The sequence below is a fragment of the Sarcophilus harrisii genome, chromosome 2, assembly GCF_902635505.1.
Source record: "Sarcophilus harrisii chromosome 2, mSarHar1.11, whole genome shotgun sequence".
Taxonomy (NCBI): Eukaryota; Metazoa; Chordata; class Mammalia; order Dasyuromorphia; family Dasyuridae; genus Sarcophilus; species Sarcophilus harrisii.
In genome coordinates this window covers 403484349-403506315 of record NC_045427.1, presented here as the reverse complement: position 1 = coordinate 403506315, position 21967 = coordinate 403484349, and the positions used below count along the sequence as shown (strand labels likewise).

General features: G+C 40.3%; 1 protein-coding gene across 7 annotated transcripts in view; it reads left to right on the top strand.

The window, feature by feature from the left end:
* Positions 1-21967, top strand: part of LOC100920600 (rho GTPase-activating protein 7) — a 111027-nt gene that overhangs the window by 59598 nt on the left and 29462 nt on the right. The window contains exons 1-3 of one of the 7 annotated variants that reach the window (XM_031953638.1): positions 15475-15565; positions 19205-19340; positions 21503-21595. The exons of 2 other annotated variants lie outside the window; for them this stretch is intronic. In XM_031953638.1, coding sequence (XP_031809498.1) covers positions 21544-21595 — 52 coding nt within the window. In that variant the 5' untranslated portion in view covers positions 15475-15565; positions 19205-19340; positions 21503-21543. Of the gene's footprint in view, positions 1-15470; positions 15566-19204; positions 19341-21502; positions 21596-21967 lie in introns of those variants that run through there. 4 more of the 7 variants (XM_031953639.1, XM_031953642.1, XM_031953643.1 and 1 more) reach the window with 4 other exon arrangements.

Genomic DNA, 21967 nt, shown 5'->3' with positions numbered 1-21967 from the left:
TGGCTGGGTTCTTGACAAGAGGCTTCTGGGGACGTTGCCTCCTCCTGAGCTTTAGGGGACTGATGGAGCCAGAATGGGAGTTTAGGGTCTGTTGCAGAGATATTTGATGTTTACAGCTGCTCTCCTGAGGCCATGAACACAGAGAGGGTTATTCTGGTCTTGAAGGATTTGGGGCTGCCTCAAAAGAATCCCTTGTTACTAGGATACTTTCCATCTGCTAGCCAGTTTCTGAATCTGTTATTGAAAGGTTCCAGAGACAAGTCCGCGGTTCCTATCCCGAGCTCAGGACAGGCAGGCTCAGTCACCTAGCCACAGGACAACTCTGATCCAGGTCTTCTGTGTGCAGCTGTCTTAGGAGGAAAGCGAGGTCTGGAGGGGAGGATGGAAGGTACGCTAAATCGGCCGCACATCTGCGGGATTTGTGGTGACTACAAGTTTACGTGGGAATTCTTCCAATGACATGGGAGTGAAAGTATGTTGAGGGCTGGTTTTAAATAAGCCATGAGTCTATCTGCTGGCCCTCAGCCATTTGGAAGTCTTTGGAGAAATCAGGGATCTGGGGTATGGAAGAGGGAGTGGAAATGGGAACAGAGCTGGGCCAGGTCTGACCCACAACATGCTCACATGATCACAAATGTGTTTACAAGCATATATGTGACCCCATAGTCACGCTCGTTATTTACATCATATGTTTTCTTGGCTGCAGGGAGCTCCCAGTGAGGAGTTTCTTTCTACTAGTTCATGTTCTACGTATATTTACATGGATATATGCACACCTATAGAGATAAGTTCAGAAACAAGACCTTTTATTTACTGGTACAGAACTCCCAAGTGAGAAAGATCTCTCCAATAACACAATTCACGTCTTTGGCAATTTGTAGTCTTAGAGAGCTGTCTGAGGAACGGAGAAGTTAAATGACTAGAAATACACTTACAAATGTTTGTGAATTTACAGGAAATAGGAGCAGGCTAAGTGGTGCAGTGGATAGCTTGCTGGGAGTAAAGTCAGGAAACCTCTAGTGAATTCAAATCTGACTTCAGACTTTTACTAGCTGTGTGATCCTTGGCAAGTCACTTAACTGTTTGCCTCAGTATCTTCATCTGTAAAATAAGCTGAAGAAAGAAATGACAAATTACTCCAGTATCTTTGCCAAGAAAACCTCAAATGGGGTCATGGAAAGTCGGACATGACTGAAAAATGACTCAACAGGACCTCATACAGGAAATATTTAGATGTTCATACAGAGTCACGTGCATATACCAGATGAATTTTATTTAGAAAGCCATTGTAGAGTCTATAGTGTAGTGTCATTTTAGAATTGGAAGGAAGATCTAGGAACTAGCCATCTAGTTCAACTTCTAGGAACTAGCTATCTAGTTCAACCTCCAGCCTAATACAGGAATTCCTTTTTTTGGCTAATCTAGTTTCCACCCAAACCCTCCTTGAAGCTGAGTCTCTTCACCTTACAAGGAAGTTTTTCTAACATTGAACAACTTAAAATGCTAAAACATTTTTATAGTAAAAGTACCTTGGGACTGGAAGGAAGTATGGCTACCTTCTACAACCTGCAGAGTCCTATCTCTCCCTCCACCCTTTTCTTAGTTAAAAATAAGCAAACATACCAATGAAACAAAAATTTCTCTTTGTCATTGTGGTTGCTGTTCAGTGATGCCTGATTCTTCATTACCCAACTTGGGGTTTTCTTGGTAAAGATTCTGGAGTGATTTGCCTTTTCCTTCTCCAGGTCATTTTACAGATGGAAAAACTGAGGTAAACAGGGTAAAGGGACTTGTCTGGGGGTCATACCGCTAGTAAGTGTCTGAGGCCAGATTTGAACTCAGGAAAATCAATCTTCTTGACTCCAGGCCCTCCATTCTATCCACCATACCACCTAACTACCTGTTGTTAATCCTTAGCATTTACTAATCACAAGCCTCACCTTGTACTGGACTTAAACCTTTCCAACACTAGTCCAACAGCTGAAAACTGCTTCTCTGAACCATTTTATGCTGTAACTTTCACCATTTCTAACATTAAGGAATAAATCTTATCTTTTCCCCACAAGACTGGTCTTCAAATGTTTGAGGTTACTATCACATCCTCTCTAATACTTCTCCAAGTTAAAATATTTCTTGTTGCTTCAATGGTTTGTCTTATGATGTCATTTCCAGACTTTTCATTGTTTTCATTGCCCCTCTTCTGGACACATTCGAGTTTATCAATCTTCTTCTTGAAATGTGGCTCTCAGTACTAGATATGACAGTTCAGATGTTGTCTAACTAGCATAGAGTACAATATGACTGTTACATTTCTTGGACTAGAAACTCTGCTTTCATGAATATAACCTGAGATTAAATTAGGTTCTGGTTTTGTTTTTAGCAGTTCTGTCAAACTGTTGTCTCATTTTGAGATAATCTCTAAATCCTTTTCACAGAAATGGCTACTGTTAGACCATATTTCTTCCACAAAGACTGAGAGAATAATTTGGATCTAATTGATGGACTTTATTTTACTCCTATATGTCTTGTTGGCTTGAATGCAATCATGAGAGATTAATGTGGTATAATAGAAAGACCTGAGTTGACAAAAGTAGGAATCTGTTACCGAACTTTTGTGAGTTTTGGTCTCACATTTGCAAAATGTAAATAAAAATCCTTTTGCTATCTATCTTACAGTATTGTTGTGATGAAAATATTTTGTAAACTTTTGATGGCCACTTAAATATGAAATGTCTATTATTGCTCAGTCACTATACTACCTAGTGTCTTCATTTGTAAAATGAGAGAGTCAGACAAGAAGACTTTCCAGATTCCTTCTCAGTCTATATTGACAGGATAATATCATCCTCAATCTAGAACTGGAAGGGACCTAAGAAGTTTTCTACTCAAAACTCCACATTCTACAGATGAAAAAACTAGATAATAAATGTCTATGGCAGAATTTGAACCCTATTCTCTTTTTCTTAATGATAGTTCTTATTTTCAAAATATATGCAAAGAAAGTTTTCAACATCCACCTCTGCCAAGCCTTGTATTCCATTTTTTCTCCCTCCCTTCTTTTCACCCCTCCCTAGTTAGCAAATAACCCAATATATGTTAAACATGTGAATTCTTCTAGTCCACATTTATCATGATGCACAAGAAAAATCAGATCAAAAAAGGAAAAAAAGAAAAAGAAAAAAAAAACAAGCAAACAACAACAGCAAATGTAAAAATACTATTCTTTGATCCACATTCAGTCCTCATAGTCCTCTCTCTGGATGCGGATGTCTTTCTCCATCATAAGTCTATTGAAATTGGACTTAATCACTTCATTGTTGAAAAGAGCCATGTCCATCAGAATTAATCATCACATAATCTTGTTGCTGTGTACAATGTTCTTTTTAAACCCTCTTCTACAGAGGTCTTCTTTCCCTTGTACTGTCAGTCTCTAATCTTCTCTTCAAACAAACATATGATTCCACTGATAAAGGGAGCTTCCAAGAAGAAACTTTATCCATCCACACTAATTGTCAATTTCTTGGCAAATTATGTTCTTAGAAAGTAGGTTGAGCAATTCCAATATCCTTGTAATGGAAGGAGACATCCACATCCAGAGAAAGAACTATGGAGACTGAATGTGTATCAAAGAATAGTATTTTTTTTTTCTTTTATTATTGTTGTTGTTGTTTGTTTGCTTGTTTTTTTTTCTTTCTAATTTTTTTCCTTTTTGATCTGACTTTTCTTGCACATGACAAATATGGAAATATATTTAGAAGAGTTGCACATGTTTAAACTATATCGGATTGCTTGCTATCTAGGGGAGAGGGGAGGGAGGAAGAGAAGGAGAAAAATTTGCAACACAAGGTTTTGCAATAGTGAATGTTGAAAACTGTCTTTGCATGTACTTGGGAAAATAAAATACTTTGAAAAAAGAAAGTAGTTTGAGGCACTGAAGTTAAATGATATTATTATATTATTCTACATGATATATTACTAACTCACTTTCCAAATTGCCCATATTATTTAATATTCTGACTCTATCCTCAAACTTAATAGCTATCCTTCTCAGTCTTGTGTTATCCACAAAGTTGATAAGAATGTCATTATGTTTTTGTTCAACTTAGTCTGCCTGCTACAAGTCTCTTCCCTCTCCAATCCATCCTTGTCAAAAACTTTTTCTAAAGTATATGTTTGACCACATTACTTCTGCATCTCTGTCCAACTCAATAAACTCCACAGACTTTCTTTCCCCTCCAGGATCTAATGTAAAATCCTGTGGCATTCAAACTTGGCCTTTGTAACTTGGCCCCCTTCTCCCTTCCCAGTCTTCTTATACTTGAATCTAGCCTTTAATCACTGGATGAGTGTTGCCTCAGTCAAACTGAGACCTGTTAAAGACCTTAACTTACAAAGGCCAAGGTCTCTCATGGCATCTATGGCCATCTCCAGTCATCCTGATTCATTTCTAGCCATTGGGCCCAGATGGCTCCAGAGAAGAAACTGAGGTAGGTGACTTGGCACAGTCATTCAAATCCAATTCATCTGCATGTCACAGCATCACTTCCCTGATGTCATGGTCATCTTTGAGAATGAAGGGCAAACAATTCTTCCAGCCAGTTGTACTGGCTTCTTTGCTGCTCCTTCCACAAGACATTCTGTCTCCCAACTCTAGGAATTTCCACTGGCTATCCCCCCTGCACAGAGTCTTCTTCATTCTCATCTCTGCCTCCTGATTTCAAGACCCAGATAAAATCCCATTTTCTACAAGAAGTCTCTCCTGTTCCCCCTTGATGCTAGTGCCATGCCTTTGTTGATTATTTCCAATTTTTCTGGATATATCATGTTGTCCTCTTTATTAAACTGAGTTCCTTGATAGTAATATCTTTTTCCTTTCTCTGTGTCCCCAGCACTTAGCACAATGCCTGACATATAATAGGTACTTACTGAATATTTATTGACTGACTTCTGCAGAGCAGAAAATAAAATTCAACCTGAAATCTGTGGATCCTATAGTCTTAGACCCACCTATGATAATAGGAATATTCTATGAAAATTGATATTCTAGAACAATTATTATAGAATTGTTTAATTTGTTGTTGTTGTTGGAAGAATCTTCAAAAAGGTCATTTAGTCCACTGGTGTCAAAGTCAAATAGAAGCAACACGACTGACTTAGAAAAACACATATTAGTATTATATTCTGTTGTGTTTTTGTTCTTAAATTATATTTCCTTATGCTGTGCTGTGTATGTAGAAATTTGTCTTTTTGTATTAAAGTTCAAAATGAATAAATGCCCCCCAAAATTTCCCAATTACATTCTAATCTGATTCAGGCTGCACTAAGGAGTATTTGGAGGACCGTGAGTATTTGATATCTCTGATCTAGGACAATCCCCTTATTTTACAGTTGAGAAAACAGAATCTAAAGGGGTTAATTGACCAAAGTTCTCCAGTTCACCCAATCTTAAGGGGGTTAATTGACCTGCCCAAGGTCCTCCAGCTCACCCAAGGGCATAATTGAAGCTATTCAGCATTGTTCTTCCCTGAATTCCAATCCTTACACCAAACAATTCTTGCATTGGGAACAGGAAGAGAACATCCCAGTGAGCAGAGTAATGAAGTTTGGGGAGGGGATGAAAAAAATTCATAGCACTGCTTGCTGGAAGAGAAGGGAAAATATTTTACCCCATCTTTTGTGGGAAGGACAAAGTAATCATTTCAATACCTCCCACCAGGACCCTCAATTAGGGTTGTCCTCTCAAGGGGGTTGAATGATGTAACTGCTCCTGGGAAGCCAAGGTCACTAAGGACCAACTTCCTGCTGGAGCCCCATCTTGAGAGATCACTATTCAGATTGGGGCCAGTGTGTAAACATTAGCATGAGGGTGGGATCTGGGCAGTGAGATCCGGCTTCTCCTAGAATTCTAGTCCTTACGATATGAGCTCTCTGAGTCAAGGGTTACTGGGAGATGAGGGAGGGTTTGCTCTTTGTTAATATCCCACTAACTTTGGAAGCTTGAGGAAGGCTAACATTACTATGTCACTTTTTTGTCTGAAAGCTGAAATGGATGATGGCTTGGCTTAACAGAATCCCCCATAAACATATTCCCACAATTCATAGGATCACAGATTTAGAATGAAAATGGATTTCGGAGCTCATTTTACCTAATCAGATCTTTTTTTTTTTTCTTTACAAATGATGAAACTAAGGGAGGACAAATTACTTGCTCAAGATCATATAGTAAATTCAAATTTGAGCCCAGATTCTCTGACTCCAGGGTCCTTGCCCAGGGTTATATACCTTTTAAGTGTTTGAGGCTAGATTTGAATTCAAGTCTACAGTCAACAACTAGTTCCTGGTGAGCTCCAGAATACTGGGCACAGTGAAGTGTATTTATTGAGAAAACATCTACTCTCTTCCTTAAATCACTGAAATGGAGGCTAGATCCTCTTCTCATGAAAAAAGTCAAGAGCAGGGCTAATGCATTTGTTTTAGAGACTTGTTTTAGAGACTTTCCTCTAGTTAGCCACAGAGATACCTTGGAAAAAGTCCACCCATACTGTGCTCCCATGTTGTGCACAGTCCTAGAGCCTTTTGACTGCAGGAGTTCTAGAGGTAGAAGTAGGTTGAGCCTTTTGTAGTAATAGATATCCTCTCTGCACAGACTACATCTAGCCCATTCCTTCTGTTTCCCTTTTCAGAAATCAAGGCAGGTGTCTGGACATAAATATCAGAATTTCTTAATATGGGGGAGAAAGAATTTTAAAAAATATTCTGATTATTGCCTTCTCTTGGGTAGAGAGGCAAAGAATTTGGAACTGACAATTGAAGTTAAAAAATGAAAAAGGAAAAAAGGTTGATTTTATTATGCATCTTAAATAAAATAACCATTAATTGATTGACTGCCTTGCCTTGAAGTGTCCACCATGGGAATAAGTAATTAATCAATCAACAAGTATTTATTAACTCACTGCTATGTGCCAAGCATAATTTTACAAAATTGTTTAGGATGTGAGAGGTTCACCTCAGATCTCAATCAAGACTTACAAAAATAAAATATGAAATAGTTCCTATGTTAAAAAAAGACTAAACTATATATTTTGCTAACTATCAATTTAATTATATCTTATTTTGGACATTTAAAAGCACTATTCTGAGATAGGGTCCATAGGCTTTGTCAGGCTGGTAAAGAAGTTTGTGACATACTCAAAAAGGCCAAAAATCTCTTGTCTAGATTCAGGGGAGTTTAGAGAAGACTAAGGATGAGGAAAAGCAAGTTAAGGAACTATTTGAAACAAGAGCTTTAAGCAAAAGGGAAAGTTTCCTCTTTGTATTTTGAGGAGCTAAAAGACCAGTATGGATACTCTCATTCAGACAGAAACAGAAGTGGGGATTCCTCAGCTTGGTGCATTCTTTCAGGGGTCAGGGACCTCCTTCTCCCAGTCTCCTATTACTCTCCCAGGCAATAGCATCATAGGAAAGGAATGAAAACGATTCACCAATGGGCCGCAGCCGAGTGTGGGCAGGGTCGGGGGCTCCAGACTGCTCTCTGGAGGAAAGGGCTAGCCCTAGAGGAAGGCAGGAAAGCAACCTCTAAAAAGGTTGGATGCTTTATCTCACTGAGAAGCCATCATCCTGGCTCTCTATAGGGAAATCATCTTTAAGGGGAAATCAGGGGTGACCCGGTTTCCTATTATACTCTCTGCTCTTGGTCACAGTTTAGATTTGTAGCTATATTAAAGTCTTGATTGAGATCTGAGGTGAACCTCTCACATCCTAAACAATTTTGTGAATCGATCAACAAGCATTTATGGAACATCTACTTTGCTCATGTATCAAGCACTAGAAAAAAATCTCTGAGCCCACATAATCCCATTCCTTTACTTTATAGACGATCAAATTGCAGTCAGGCTTAAATGATTGACTTTAAGGTCATATAGGAAGTAGCAGATGTGGGGTTTGAAATCAGATCTGATTCAAGAACCGGCGTTTTCCCCACCAATCATTTTTGCATCAATAATTAGGGGATCAAGGAGATCCCCAACATCACAAAAAAAGCTTCTTACAGATAGTTCCACTAGCAAACCTCATCCAGGTTGCAAAATGAAACTTTCAATCTCTGATGATCTGGAGCAATTGTTGCAATACCCTCACCTATGAAGAAGGGCACAGCTGTTTCTGACAAAGGAGGGGTTGAGTTGATGATGCTTATCAAGGTCTGGGCTTCATTCTCTGCTTGGCTGGGGAGAAGGTTTTTTTGGGGGGAGGGGGCGGGGAATGGCATTGATATGTTGTCTGAAAACCTAGCAACGGTTGCTCAGTGACATATTCATGCCCCACTTACCTTGTTCCTAAGCATAATCCTGGCACCTGCCTCCTAAGAGCACAACCTCAGTGAGAGAATGGAATGTTGACTCTGTTGTTGTTCAATCATTTCAATTATATCTGACTGTGACACCATTTGGAGTTTTCTTGGTAAACATACCAGGGTGGTTTGCCCTTTCCTTCTCCAGCTCATTTTACAAATGAGGAAACTGAGGCAAACAGGCTTGAGTGATTTGCTCAAGGTCATACAGCTAGCAAGTGTGTGGGGCCAGATTTCAACTCAAGTCTTCCTGACTGTAGGTCTTGTGTTTTTCTCATTGTGCCACCTAGTTCCTAGTGAATTTGGGTACCTATTAAAAAAAAAAAACCTGGCTCCTCTGGGCTCTGAGATGTCTGGGGTTTGGTCTGACATGTTATCTGAGGAGGAATGAGAATAAATTCAGACTGGTTGTCTCAGGATGCTAGGAAGACTTTTCCCTGTGTCAAAGAAAGTTCAAATATCCTTGAAAGCACCTTAGTGGCCTCCAAAACTTTCCATTTTACAGATGAGGAAATTGAGGCATAAAAAGTTTAAGTGACTTTCCTAAAGTTTCATAAGGAGTGAGAGTTAGGAAGACCTGACTTTATAACCTTCAAGTGCTATATAAATGTTATTATGATTATGACTATGACTATTATTATCATTATTTTCTTGCCCTAGTCACTAATTGTGTGACACTGGACAAGTCACATAAATTCTCTTTGCCTTGGTTTCTTTATCTGTAAAAGAGGGATAATAATAGCACCTACCTCTTAGGATGTTGTGAGGATAAAATGAAATGTAATTTGTAAAGGGATTTGTAAACCTTAAAACTATATAAAATGTGAGCTATTATATGTCAAAATTTGCATGTGTAAATAAGACATATGGCACATTTAGAGCTCAGTTTCTCTGTATTCTATTCATCACACTATTTCTCTTTCCTAGTCTCTTTCTCTGTTCGTCTTATATATCCTTTCCCACCATAACCTTAATGTTGGCAGACCAAGGGAGACTTGAATTCTAAAGCACTATAATATACTTATACCTACACCAATTCTCCATTCTCTTCAATTTATCCTTCACACTGCTGAAATATGTTCCTTTCTTTAGGAGACTCCCTTTGGCTCAAGGATAAAATTTGAACTCTTTACTTTGGATTTTTGGTGGTTCCTCCCTCAATTCAATGAATATTAAATTTGCCACTGAAACAGACCCTAAAAACCCAAAGGTAAAAATTTTAAAGTCCTGTCCCTCAAAATGCTTATAGGGAGAAAAAAATGGAAATATTTATCTAGGCTAGGAAAAGAAGGAAAAAAAGTTAAGTAGCTTTTGGTATTCAAAGCCAGACTTTGAGTTGTAACATGCAGAAGATCACTGTGCTGCTTACTCCCTTTGTGATCTTGAATAAGATATTTAACTTTTCTGGGACTCGGTTTCTACATCTATAAAATGAGGTGATTAGATTTGAACTTGATGCCCTCTGTTATACTTTCCACTTCTAAATCTCTTGCTTTCCAGCTTCTTTCTTACTAATTTCTCAAAGGAATTTAAAGGTCTCTCAATATAATGCTAGTCTTATTTCATGCTACTGTTAGTCACAAAATCTAACTTCTATCCTAATTAATTGACTATCTGTTCCTCTAACTTGATATTTTATTTTTGACTACCAGATTTTGCACAAGTTGTATCCTTCTATCTCCTTCTCCTTCATTTCCCATACTTCCTCCCTCACTTTCATACTTACTTTCGAGGTTCAGTTCAGGTCAGTCAGACAACAATAAGATATTAAGCACCTACTATGTGCCAAGCATTGTGCTAAGAACAAGAAGACAAAAAAGGCAAAAGAGCTTAAAATCTGGATAGATAAGACAACATGAAAACAACTGTTTAGAAACAGAGAGGATTCATTAGAAATAAAGGGACTTGGGAAAGACTTCTTGTAAAAAGTAGGATTTTAGATGGGACTTGAACGAGACCAAGGAAATCTGAAGGCAGAGATGAAAAAGAAGAGAATTCCATGGATGGGGAATAGTCGGTGGAAATGCTCTGAATCAGGAGATGGGAGGAATAACAATGCCACTGAATTGAAGTATACATGTCCAGGTGAAAGATGTAAGATTGGAAAGGTAGAAGAGGGTCAAGCTACGGAGGGTCTTGAATTCAAATGGAAAATTTTGTGTTTGACTCTGGAGATAATTGGGAGTCATTGGAATTTGAGAGAGAGAGGTGCCATGGTCAGACCTGCACTTTAGGATGTATTGGAGTGGGGAGAGACTTGCGGCAGACAGACCAATCAGGAGGCTGTTACAACAGTAGTCTAGGCATCAGGAATTGAAGGCCAGTGTCAGAGTTGTAGCAGTGTCAGGGGAGAAAAAATGATACACACACACACACACGTGTGTGTGTGTGTGTGTGTGTGTGTGTGTGTGTGTGTGATGTTATGAAGATTAAATTAACAGAACTTGGCAATGGATTGGAAATGGGGAGTTGAGAGGAATGAGATTGTAAACCAGAGTGACTTGGAAAATGGCGGTGTATTTCTGATACTCTCTCTCCCTGACCCTCTCCCTATTCCTTTCCCTTTCCTTGTCCTTCTCCCTGTCCCTGTCTCTCTCTTTCCCCTTCCTTCCTTCCTTTCCTCCTCCTCCTCGTCCTCCTCGTCCTCCTCGTCCTCCTCGTCCTTCTTCTTCTTCTTCTTCTTCTTCTTCTTCTTCTTCTTCTTCTTCTTCTTCTTCTTCCTCTTCCTCTTCCTCTTCCTCTTCCTCTTCCTCTTCCTCTTCCTCTCTCTCTCTCTCTCTCTCTCTCTCTCTCTCTCTTTCTCTCTCTCTCTGTCTGTCTCTCTTTCAACTTCATCACAAGATAAAGGACGTGTCCTTATAAAAGTAAAGACGAGGCAGGTTCCTCTCATAGCACATCCCCTATTGCTGTCTGGGAGTCTCACCTTGATATAAATACAATTAATACTTCTGAAGGAATATTGAGCAAGAAGAAGTCCATAAATAACATACACATCATGTCCCCATGGCATGGATGGTACATGATTGAGAAGGATCAGGGACATGTATATTCTAGAAAGAATAAGGCTTGAGGGAGAGTTTGCTATTTTAAAAATTAAATAAAACAATAAACAACATCCTTTGCTAAAAAAGTAAAAATCAATTCAGGTTATCATGTCTGACTTTTGAGGTTTTGCTGAAGCTGAATGTAGCTTTCCCAATTTTAGAAAAATAATATTTGTATCACAGACTCTAGAACTATTCCTAAATGGGAATATGTTGAGAGAACAGGGGAGGGAGTAACCACCAATCTTCTAGTCATCCAGTTTTGCAAGCTAGGTGTTATCCTGAACTTCTCACTGGCTCTTGCATGTCCATATCTAATTTATTGACAAATCCTACTGATTTTGCCATAATAACATTTTTCATATATTATTCTCTTCTTTCCCTGACACTGCCAAGATCCTGGTGCAAACCCTCATCTCCTCATGCCTGGGCTTCTGTAATATTCCAGATATTTACTCTCCCCTTGAATGCCTTTAGTAGTGGGGAACTTGTTACTTCTAATGGCAGGCTATTTGATTTTTTCAATGTAAAGCATGGATTAGCCCTTACCGAGGCCCGACTCTGATTTTTCCAATACTATACAAGCATAGTACTGACAGATCAAGGATCTTATCTGGGGAGAAGTAGTGGACTGAGAGTTCAGAGCCTGTTAGATTATCTTTAAGAAGTTCCCTCATAAAAACTTAACAAGCAAAGGGTTTAAAATCATACATACCTTTTAACCAAACAATACCACTACTAGGCCCGTATCTCAAAGAGATTTTTAAAAAATTTTAAAAAAGGAAAAGAACCTATCTGTACAAAATATTTATAGCAGCTCTTTTAGTGGTAGAAAATAATTAGTAATTGAAATGTCCACCAATTAGGGAATGGCTGGACAAGTTATTATATATGATAGTGATGGAAAACTATTATGCTATAAGAAATGATGAGCAGGATCCTTTCAGAAAAACCTGGAAGGATTTACATGAACTGGTGCAAAGTGAAGTCAGTAGAACCAGGAGAATATTGTACACACTCACAGGAATATTGTATGATGATTCAATGTGAATAACCTAGCTATTCTCAGAAATACAATGGTCCAAGACAATTCTGAAGGACATGATGAAAGTGCGGTCCATTTCCAGAGAAAGAACTAGTGGAGCCTGAATGCAACTTGAGGATACTTTTTTCCTTTATTTATTCTTCTTAAGTTTTTTTTTCTTCCACAGCACAATTTACATGGAAACATGTTTTGTATGATTATACATGTATAAACTATGTCAAAATACTTGCCTTCTCAATGAAGGGGAGGGAGGGAGGAAGGGAGATAATTTGAAACTCAAAATTTGAGAAAAGGGCATTAAAACTATTTTTACATGTAATTGGAGAAAAAATTAAAATTTGAAAAGACTTATGTGAACTGATACAAAATGAAGTGAAAAGAACCAGAATACTTTACACAGTAACAACAATATTGTAACAATGATCAGTTGTGAAAGACTTAGCTACTCTGACTGATACAATGATCCAAGAAAATTCCAAAGGACCCATGATGAAAAATGTTATCTGTCTCCATCCAGAGAGAGATCTAAGGAATTCAGATTGAGCCATATTTTTTAATCTTTCTACATATTTCTTGCTTTTTATCACTGTTGTTGTTTTGCAACATGGTTAATATAGAAATGTGTATTACATGACTTTACATGTATAATTGATGTCAAATTACTTGCCCTCTCAATGGATGGGAGAGGAGTAGGAGAGAGAATTTGGAACTCGTTAAAAAAAAAGAATGTTGAAAATAGATAATTAAATGAAAAAGAAATTCCCTCATACAACTGATAAAAAGGAGTATCAGGAGGTGGGAATCCAGACAGAATGGAGCAAGATGGACGTTCAAATTTTCCCACATTTTAAAAAAATCAGCAAAATAACATGTAATTTGATAAGCCTTATTGAACATTTATTATGTGCTCAAAATTATGTTAAGCTTATTACATATGGCAGAGGCCTTAAAAAATGACATGATTTGATCAGAAAAACAAATTGATCCTGGAGAAGATATATCAAAAAATACCTCCTCCTTCAGGTAGGGGATTACTAGAGAAGAATATTTACATACCTCATCAAGCAAGATTTCTGTATCTGTTGTTTTTGTTTATTTTTTTCTTTCCAACAAGGTGGGTTCAATTTAGGCATAGGGATGAAAAATCACTATCATATAAAGACAAAAAGCATCAATAATTTTCTTAAAGCTAAGGTTGACTCACCTAAGGTGATGGTATTGGTTGTTGTTTAGTCATGTCCTATTCTTTATGACCCCATTTGGGATTTTTTTTTGGCAAAGATACTAGAGTGATTTACCTTTTCCTTTTCCAGCTCACTTTACAGAAGAGGAAACTGAGACAATCAGGGTTAACTGAATAGTCCAGGGTCACACAGCTAAATTAAGTGCCTGTGGCCATATTTGAATTTATGAAGCTGAGCCTTTCTCACTCCAAGCCCAGTACTTTGTACCCACTATGCCTCTAGCTGCCCACTTAAGATTATATTGAGTAACAGAACCAAGTTTAAAATCCAGTTCACTTGACTTTTGGTTTTAAAAATTTGTTCTAAGGAATGTTTTGTTTACCTTGGAAGATAGTGGAGAGGTCCTTCCTAGTTTTCTCCCTCTCCTTAAACAACCTATCTCAGTAGAGAGATTCAGGTTTATAATTATTAGGAGTAGATGGGAAACTGAAGAGGGAGGGGGGGAAATAGGTGCTTGGGGTGCTATGGAGGAACTCTTTCCCATGGAAGGAAGAAGGTAATCTCTGACTCCTTGAACATTTTACTTGGGAAGGCCTGGGCTTCTTGGGATGTGACTGATCCTAAAAGGGGGTTAGTACTCTCTGGACAGTTGTTAATATTTGTGGGAAGCTATGTGTGAATCCAGTGGCTCTGCAACAATTAATATATCTGCTTTTTAAAGGGGGAGCCCTTTTTTTTTTTTTAGGGATATCTGCCATATGTGGATGAGCAGGGCTATTAGAGAAGTGCATAAATTTGTCATTGTGACTCTTTCCTGCAGGGTCACCGATTGGTCTGTTGATTGAATCAAATAGTTGGAGGATAATCTCCGGGAAAATGGATTCCATCACTTTATCTTGATCCCTAAGAACAAGCCTGGGAATAATGGATAGGCATTATGGTGGCTGGAGAATTTGGATATGAGAGGACAACTTTATAACATTTAGAGCTGACCAGGAGTGGAACTGGCTTTCAGAGACACTGAGCTGCTAAGTACCGAGGGGCTTCCCGGGGATGCTAAGTGCTCCACTTGCGGAGTATGTCGAGTGTAAAGATGATTGCTCTGTGGGCTGGTACTTGATGGGACTAGATGCGTCTTAAGGGACCTTCTCATTTCGAGGTTCTGTGATTTTGAGGGCCAGCGCCTGGGCTGCAGGCGCTTGCTTTGGGAAAGGAGAACTTTGGGGAAGGAAGCAGATGGAGGGAAATATGAGGGGTGGGAACTACTTCCCTCCCTACCCCAGCGCCAGCCAAATGCTGCGTTCTTGGAGTCCGCTAGGCTAGGCTAGGTTAGGTTAGGTTAGGCTAGGTTAGGCTAGGCTAGGTTAGGGTAGGCTAGGTTAGATTAGGGTAGGTTAGGCTAGGTTAGGTTAGGGTAGGGTAGGTTAGGCTAGGTTAGGCTAGGCTAGGTTAGGGTAGGCTAGGTTAGATTAGGGTAGGTTAGGCTAGGCTAGGTTGGGCTAGGTTAGGCTGGGTTAGGTTAGGCTAGGTTAGGTTAGGTTAGGCTAGGTTAGGCTAGGTTAGGTTAGGTTAGGCTAGGCTAGGTTAGATTAGGGTAGGCTAGGCTGCGCTCTGCTAGCTCCCAGCTGCTCCGGGATCTCTGTCACCATCTGCCCCGCCCAGTCTAGGCGTCCAGCCCGAAGACCAGGAGGTAGGGGGCGGGGGCGGGGGCGGGGGCGGGTAGAGCTAGAAGAGTAGGGGGAAGGGGAGTGGCCGAAAGCTGGAGGCGCGGAGGCAGGCCGGCCCCACCTCCTGCCGCTCCCTCTTTTCCCATTGGCCGAGAGGCCGGCCCAGTCGGTTCGGAGAGCTCCCAGGCGGGGCCGGGCGCAGTTTTTCTTCAGCCCGCGGAGCGGGGGTGGCGGATTTGGCTGGCCCTTTCGGGACGGGGACAAGATGATAGTCACCCGTGAGTGGGGGGCAGGGGTCTCGGGAGGGGGGAGGGGGCGTTTTGCGAACCTTAGCGGGGCTCCCGGGCATCCCTGACGTGCTGCGGTCCCGCGCGCACGTGGGAGCATGCGGAGTGTATTACCTGTGGCATTAGCCTGAAGGGCGGGAGCAACCTGCAGCGGAGAGCAGCCCGCAGCCGGGGCTCGGGGACCCCGGGGGGTGCCTGCGGGCTGGGGGTGGATAACAACGCTGGGGGAAGGACACTTCGGGGCTCGGAGCAGACGGGCGCTGCCCATCCCCTCACTCTCCGGCTTCCCCTTCTGCCCCTAGCCCCCGCTTCTAACGCTTCCTAAAGCGGAGCCTTCCAGTCGGTGCCCGAGGGTGGGGAATGCCGGAGCCCACGAATGGGGTATCGCTTGGCAAGGGGGACGGGTGGAGCCCTGTTTCTTTGATGTGGGGCGGGAAGTGGTGATCTCCCTGAGATCCCCCTGAGGCTGTCCCCCAGAGGGTTTTGTTGCAGAAAGGAAGCCGAGTATGCCCAATGCCAGTTATTATAGAATTGAATGATTTAAAGCTAAAAGGGGGTTTTAAAAGGGTCTCAGGGCCAGGGGCTCTTCTAGTTCAACAGTTTAGAACCTGAAATTTGTAAATTTAAAGACATACATAATATAATATATGTAAATATATCATATACATCTATATGTAAGACCGAATTTCAGTATAATTAATTTTCTTATGCATTGTATGTATTTGGCAATATTATTATAGGAAGGGCTCTATAGTCCTTATTAGATTGTCTATGACTGGAAAAAAAAAAGTTAATCCCTGCGTTAGTCCAACTTCCTTCCCAGAGGCAATCAATGCAGGGTGTGTCCACACAGAGTAACAGAGCACAGGTCCTCAAACTAATATCCCCGCTCTTTTTACAAGATGGTGCTACATCTCCCTAGCAACATACAAGTGACATGTCTTTGGAAAGAAATTTAGGAACTGGAGAACATTTTGAGGTCCAAGGCATTTTTCTCCCAATCTTTCCATTTCTCTGCCTCAAACAGTTTCCTAAAATCTTCCTCCTTATTCCCTCTTCTTCTGCTCCCCCATCTTACAATAATTTTATAATCTTCCTCCTTCCTCCCTACTCCCCAGTGTATGCACAGAGTAATTTGCCTATTTTAAAAACCCAGATTAACTACAAAGGACCTATAAAGAGGTAATCTGCATTCAGAGAAAGAACTGATAAATAGAAGTACATGGAATGATTTTCCGTATGTATGTATGTATGTATATATACATATGCGTGTATATGTATATACACACATATATAATTTCCCCTCCGTTGGGGGAGGGGAAAAGTTACATAATATTATGTATTTAAAAGGAGAACAGCAAGTTATACATAATGGATTTGCAGTTTTCGTGTGAAATCCTCTTATTCTACTTTGTAATGGAAATGCTTATGTTATTTCATAAGTTAAAATTTTTAAAAAGAGTCTTGTTTAAAAAAGGTTTGGTTGACACTGTTGAGGAGTGGGAGGAGATATCTGGGGCAGGTTGCTTAGTGATGGAAAGAGCATTGGACCGTAGTCAAGCATCATTTCCAATCCCCATTTGTCATTTAACTCATCTAGGGCAAGGCAAATTTTATTAGTAAAAGGTTGGGGTTAGACTAGGTGATTTCTAAGGTCCCTTTCAGATCTACCATTTTGGCTCTTTCTGCAATTCCTCTGACTGCTCCTGTGTTTTCTTCACTACAAACTAGAATAGAACTCTTTTTTTTTTTTGCAGGGGGCTCAGTGCCCCTTCCTCCTTCTGAAAGCTGAGGAAACCCTGCAAGTTGAATAAGGCTGTCTAATCCTGGAGCCTTTGGGAAAAATCAAGTTCCCTAGGACTTTCTTTCCTCTAGCCATCACTACTGTGTTCTGCAAACAGTTACATTTATGTATTTGTTGGATTCATTCATAAAAAATGAGTCCCTAAGAAGTTATTCATTCCTCTTTGAGTAGACTGGTCTCTTCCTTCACAGAATGAAGTTAAGCAAGCAGTAGTGCTTTTGAAGGGCTGAGACTTCCCTCTTTGGGGCACTGAGATTTGTAGTGATCTTGACTTGAATGGAGGTTTAATGGTCATTTGGAACCAAACTTTTTTTTCTCATTCCCCAGAACAGAGACTTGCTTCTGTTGTGGCTCCCAGAGGGGGAAAAGTGCTAGGTTTAGGGATTTGTCAGGGAGAATGATTTCAAGGCTGAGTCAGGATTTCTAGGAAGGGTTTTGGGTGGGATTTTTTTCCATTTGGGCTCTCTGCAGGCAGCAACCTCTTGTTAAGGGAGCTTCTAGGGAAGAGGCAGCTTATGCTTGTGTGTGTGTGTGTTGGGCAGAGAGAAAGAGGTTTCTGGTGACTCATGAGAAAAAACTCATAATTAAGGGGCCCTTCAGGTCAAGAATTCTCAGTGCCAGCAAGTATGTAACCCAGAAAGCTTTCAGGGAATACACTGTTTCATGAACACCTCTCTTGGTCCTCTCTTTCTCTGTCATTCTATACGACTGTTTCTCTGCATGAACCTGCCACTTTATATGAGTCTGCTTTTTCCTTTGTCAATCTTTCTTCTCTCTCTCTTCTATTTCTATCATTGTATCTGTTGATTTCTACTCTTGTTTCTCATTTCTTTTGGACCTGTGTCTCTTTCTTTTTATTTTGCCTGTCAATCCCTATGATCTATGAGGCGACAGCCCATCCATATGGGGAGTTGGTCTGGTCTTCCTTTTGGGATAGCAAGGCTAGCTTATGTTAAATGACTAGGATAAAAACGAGCTCCTAGGGCCCAGAATTTGTCAATACAAATCAGAGTTGTTAGGAACCCTAGCTCTATAACATGGCATCTGTGAAAAAGCATTAATATGAGTAATCAATGACTCCTAAAACCAGCAGCATAACCTAGTAAGTACATAGAGGATCAGACTTCAAGTCCTGGATTTAATATCCATCCATCTCTGACAAATACTGTCTTTTGATCCTGGGCAAATCATTTAACTTCTCAATGCCCCAGGCAACTGAATAAGACTTCAAATCTCAGCCCTACTTTGGTAGAACAGTTCCTTACAGCAATGAAATAAAAGGTGCATTTTGGGGGGTGGAAAGGAGAGGGGGAGAGAAAGTGTTATTCTTTTAAAATCATTCCCCTTAATGTGCCAGACAAAGGCCAGGATTATTTTTCTTATATATGATCAAAATCGTGAAGGAGGTGGCTATACTCTATTAATCTCTAGGAGTTTGTGGGAGCACATGTAAAGTTGCAGGGGTTTGGCTGGCATTTGTAGAAGGGCACATAATGGGTAACTTTCATTTTGATTTTTCTTGCCCAACATGACTCATATGAAAATGTTAAAAATGAATGTACACATATAACCTATGTCAGATTGCTTGCTAGCATGGGGAGCTAAGAAGTAAGGAAGGGAGTGAAAAAAAATTTGGAACTTAAAATGTTTCAAAAATGAAAGTTGAAAACCATCTTTACATGTAACTGGAAAAATAATATTCTATCAAAATAAAATTTAAGATAAATGATAGGCAGCAGACAAAATTGCATATCTGCTTGGTGGGTCATGAACAGATAGACAACTGACTCAGTAAAAACCTTTGTGTGTGCTGGTGGTGGGGAAAGGTGAAATTTCGAGGAGAGAAGGGAATAACAACTGAAAAAGGAGGCTACCTGTCCTGCAGAAGAAGATTGTCCTTATTGAGCTAATACTGAGTTTTCATTGGTGACTGGAATGATGCCATTGAATTGCCTTTTGCAGGTAAGAAAGTGGCCACTGCTCTAATCTACTTTGTTTTCCCCAGTAAATTTGCCTATTTGTGTTTGGCTCAGAGTAACATTTAAACAAATCCATATTTATGGGATTATGGACACAGATGCTTGGTGGTTTAAGAAGCCAATCTGGGATTAATAATAATTCCTTGCATTTGTATAGTGCTTACAGTTTTCAGCATGATTTCACAGCCATTATCTTATCTGATTAAAAATGTGCCACGGAAACTGTGAGAGTTTAGTAGGGACAGTATGTTAAATTTGTTGGTGATGACATACTGAGAGGGAGTGGGAAGAGGCAGTGCTTTGTCCATAAGGAATAAATAGTGCACAGTGTTTCTTAAGGACAGATGTTGGACTGTAAATCGGGAGAACATTCACAAATCAGGAAGTACTTTCTTGGCATCTTATAACATTTACAGTTTTTACTGGGGATGAGGGGAACTAGATGATTCAGTGGATAGAGCACCCATCCTGGAGTCAGGAGGATCTGAGTTCAAATTCAGCCTTAGACACTTAACACTTCCTGGCTGTGTGACTCTGGGCAAGTCACTTAAACCCAAATGCTGCAAAAACAAAACAAAACAAAACAAATTATTCAATCTTTAGTGGGTCATGAAGATTCCAGTTCTGTAGATTGTGGGATAAACTGACAATATTTATTTAGGGCTATATTACCTGGAATATAATATATAAGGGGCTCCATAAGCTTCAGTTTAGGGAAAGACAAAGATGATCAGGAGTTCTGAGGTGACCAATTTTGTACTCTGAAACACTGTTTCTGCCTTTTGTTGTTCAGTTGTTTTTCAGTTGTGGCTGAGTCTTTGTGATCCTATTTGAGGCTTTTGTGCAATGACACTAGAGTGGTTTGCCATTTCCTTCTCCAGCTCATTTTACAGATGGGGAGATTGAGACAAACAGAATTGAGTGACTTGTCCAGGATCACACAGCTGGTGTTTGAGGCCAGATCTGAATTCATGTAGATGAATCTTCCTGGCTTCAGATCTGGCACTCTTATCCATTGTGCCATGAAGCTGGTCAGTCAATAAGCATTTAGTATTGCTTGCTTTGTGCCAGGCATTGTGTTAATCACCGAGAATATAAAAGTAAAAAGTCTCTGCCTTGAAGGAAAGTACATTTTAATGGGAGAGACATGTAAATAACTAGGTATCTCTACAGAGAATAATCAAGATAATCTTTGCAAGGGAAGCACTGCCAGTTTGAGGAAAACCTCATGCAGAAAATGAGACTTGGGCTGTCTTGAAGGAAGCCAGGAAAGCCTAATAAGTATAGGTAAGAGGACAGAGCATCCTCTGGTCTGAGGCTAACTGAAGCAAAGGGACAGATGGGAGGTAGTATTGAATGCAAGGAATTGGAGCTAGGCCAGTATCCCTGCGTCCTGGAAAGATAGGGAGAGGCTAGGCTGTGCTAAATAGAGTAGTTTATATTTTGTCCTGGCAGTAAGGACCAAGAGAGTTCACTGAGCTTCACAGTATGTCAGATCCTTTGGTTTATTCTATAAAGTCTGGGAAACTAGAAGAGGCCCTAGCAGCTAGTAGCTTTCACTCTCACTGGGGTTTTGGAGCAACTCTTTTTTCTTTTGTAAAAATAGGTAGGTTTCTCCTCTTCTTCCTCAGAGTATGTATAGCTGAGACATAAGGAAAAACAAAGACACATTGCAGAGCAGAAAGATTGAAGCCATGGGCATAAGAGGACAGGTTTGGGGAAGAGTTTCTAGAACAAGACTCAGGACTGGTTCTTCCAGCCAGATTTTGCTCAGTGCTGAAACTGGACTGAGCCAAGGAGAAAAGTAGCATCATTCGCTCAAGGGAAGGGAGAATGTATGGAGGGAACATTCAGAGATTTGGGGTTATGCTGAAAGGAGGAAATGGAAAATTCCTTCCACCCTGAGTTTATATGTTTCTGAAGGTAGATGATATGAGAAAGTTGATTAGATCACAACCTTCTCTGCTGCAGGGGAGAGATGGTGGTATGGGGAAGACCTTGGGTGGGGAGGTGCAGGGATCCTAAGCAGGGAGGGGGAGCATTTTGAAGGCTTAGAAAGAGCTCCTACTTCCTGTTTCTGGAAAGAGCCAGAGGCTCCTAGGGAACTGGAGGCAGGAAAAGGCAGACAGCTTTCTTCTTTTTAAGGTGACAGCTAAGCTGATAAAGGAATCCACAATGGTGTGCTAATGGGTGTTGATGTGTTAATGGAGAGCTCTAATCCCCCAACCCAGACCCCAGGTAACACATAATGTATTTTAAAAGGAGCCTTTTGAAGATAATGTTTTAATGCATGATTCTAATGGTGGAATTTCAGGCACTGTGGCAATCTTTTTAAGTTTTCTCCCTCAGGTCATGATTTGTTTCTTACCTTAAATGCTAATTATTCTTGGAAAAGATTTAGAGGGAGGGAAAAGACACCTTTCCAAAACTCACCTCCATCAACTTCTCACTGTGGTCAGATTATGATTCAGATTCTCTGGGTTATTCTCCAGGAGAATAAAGAGAGAAGGAAGAGGAATCTTCTCTCCCCATCTTTTATCCAGGGTATACACACTGTCCAAGATCCTCGTTTCCCATGCTCTCCAAATACTTAGCCAGTGTGTGTTGAAT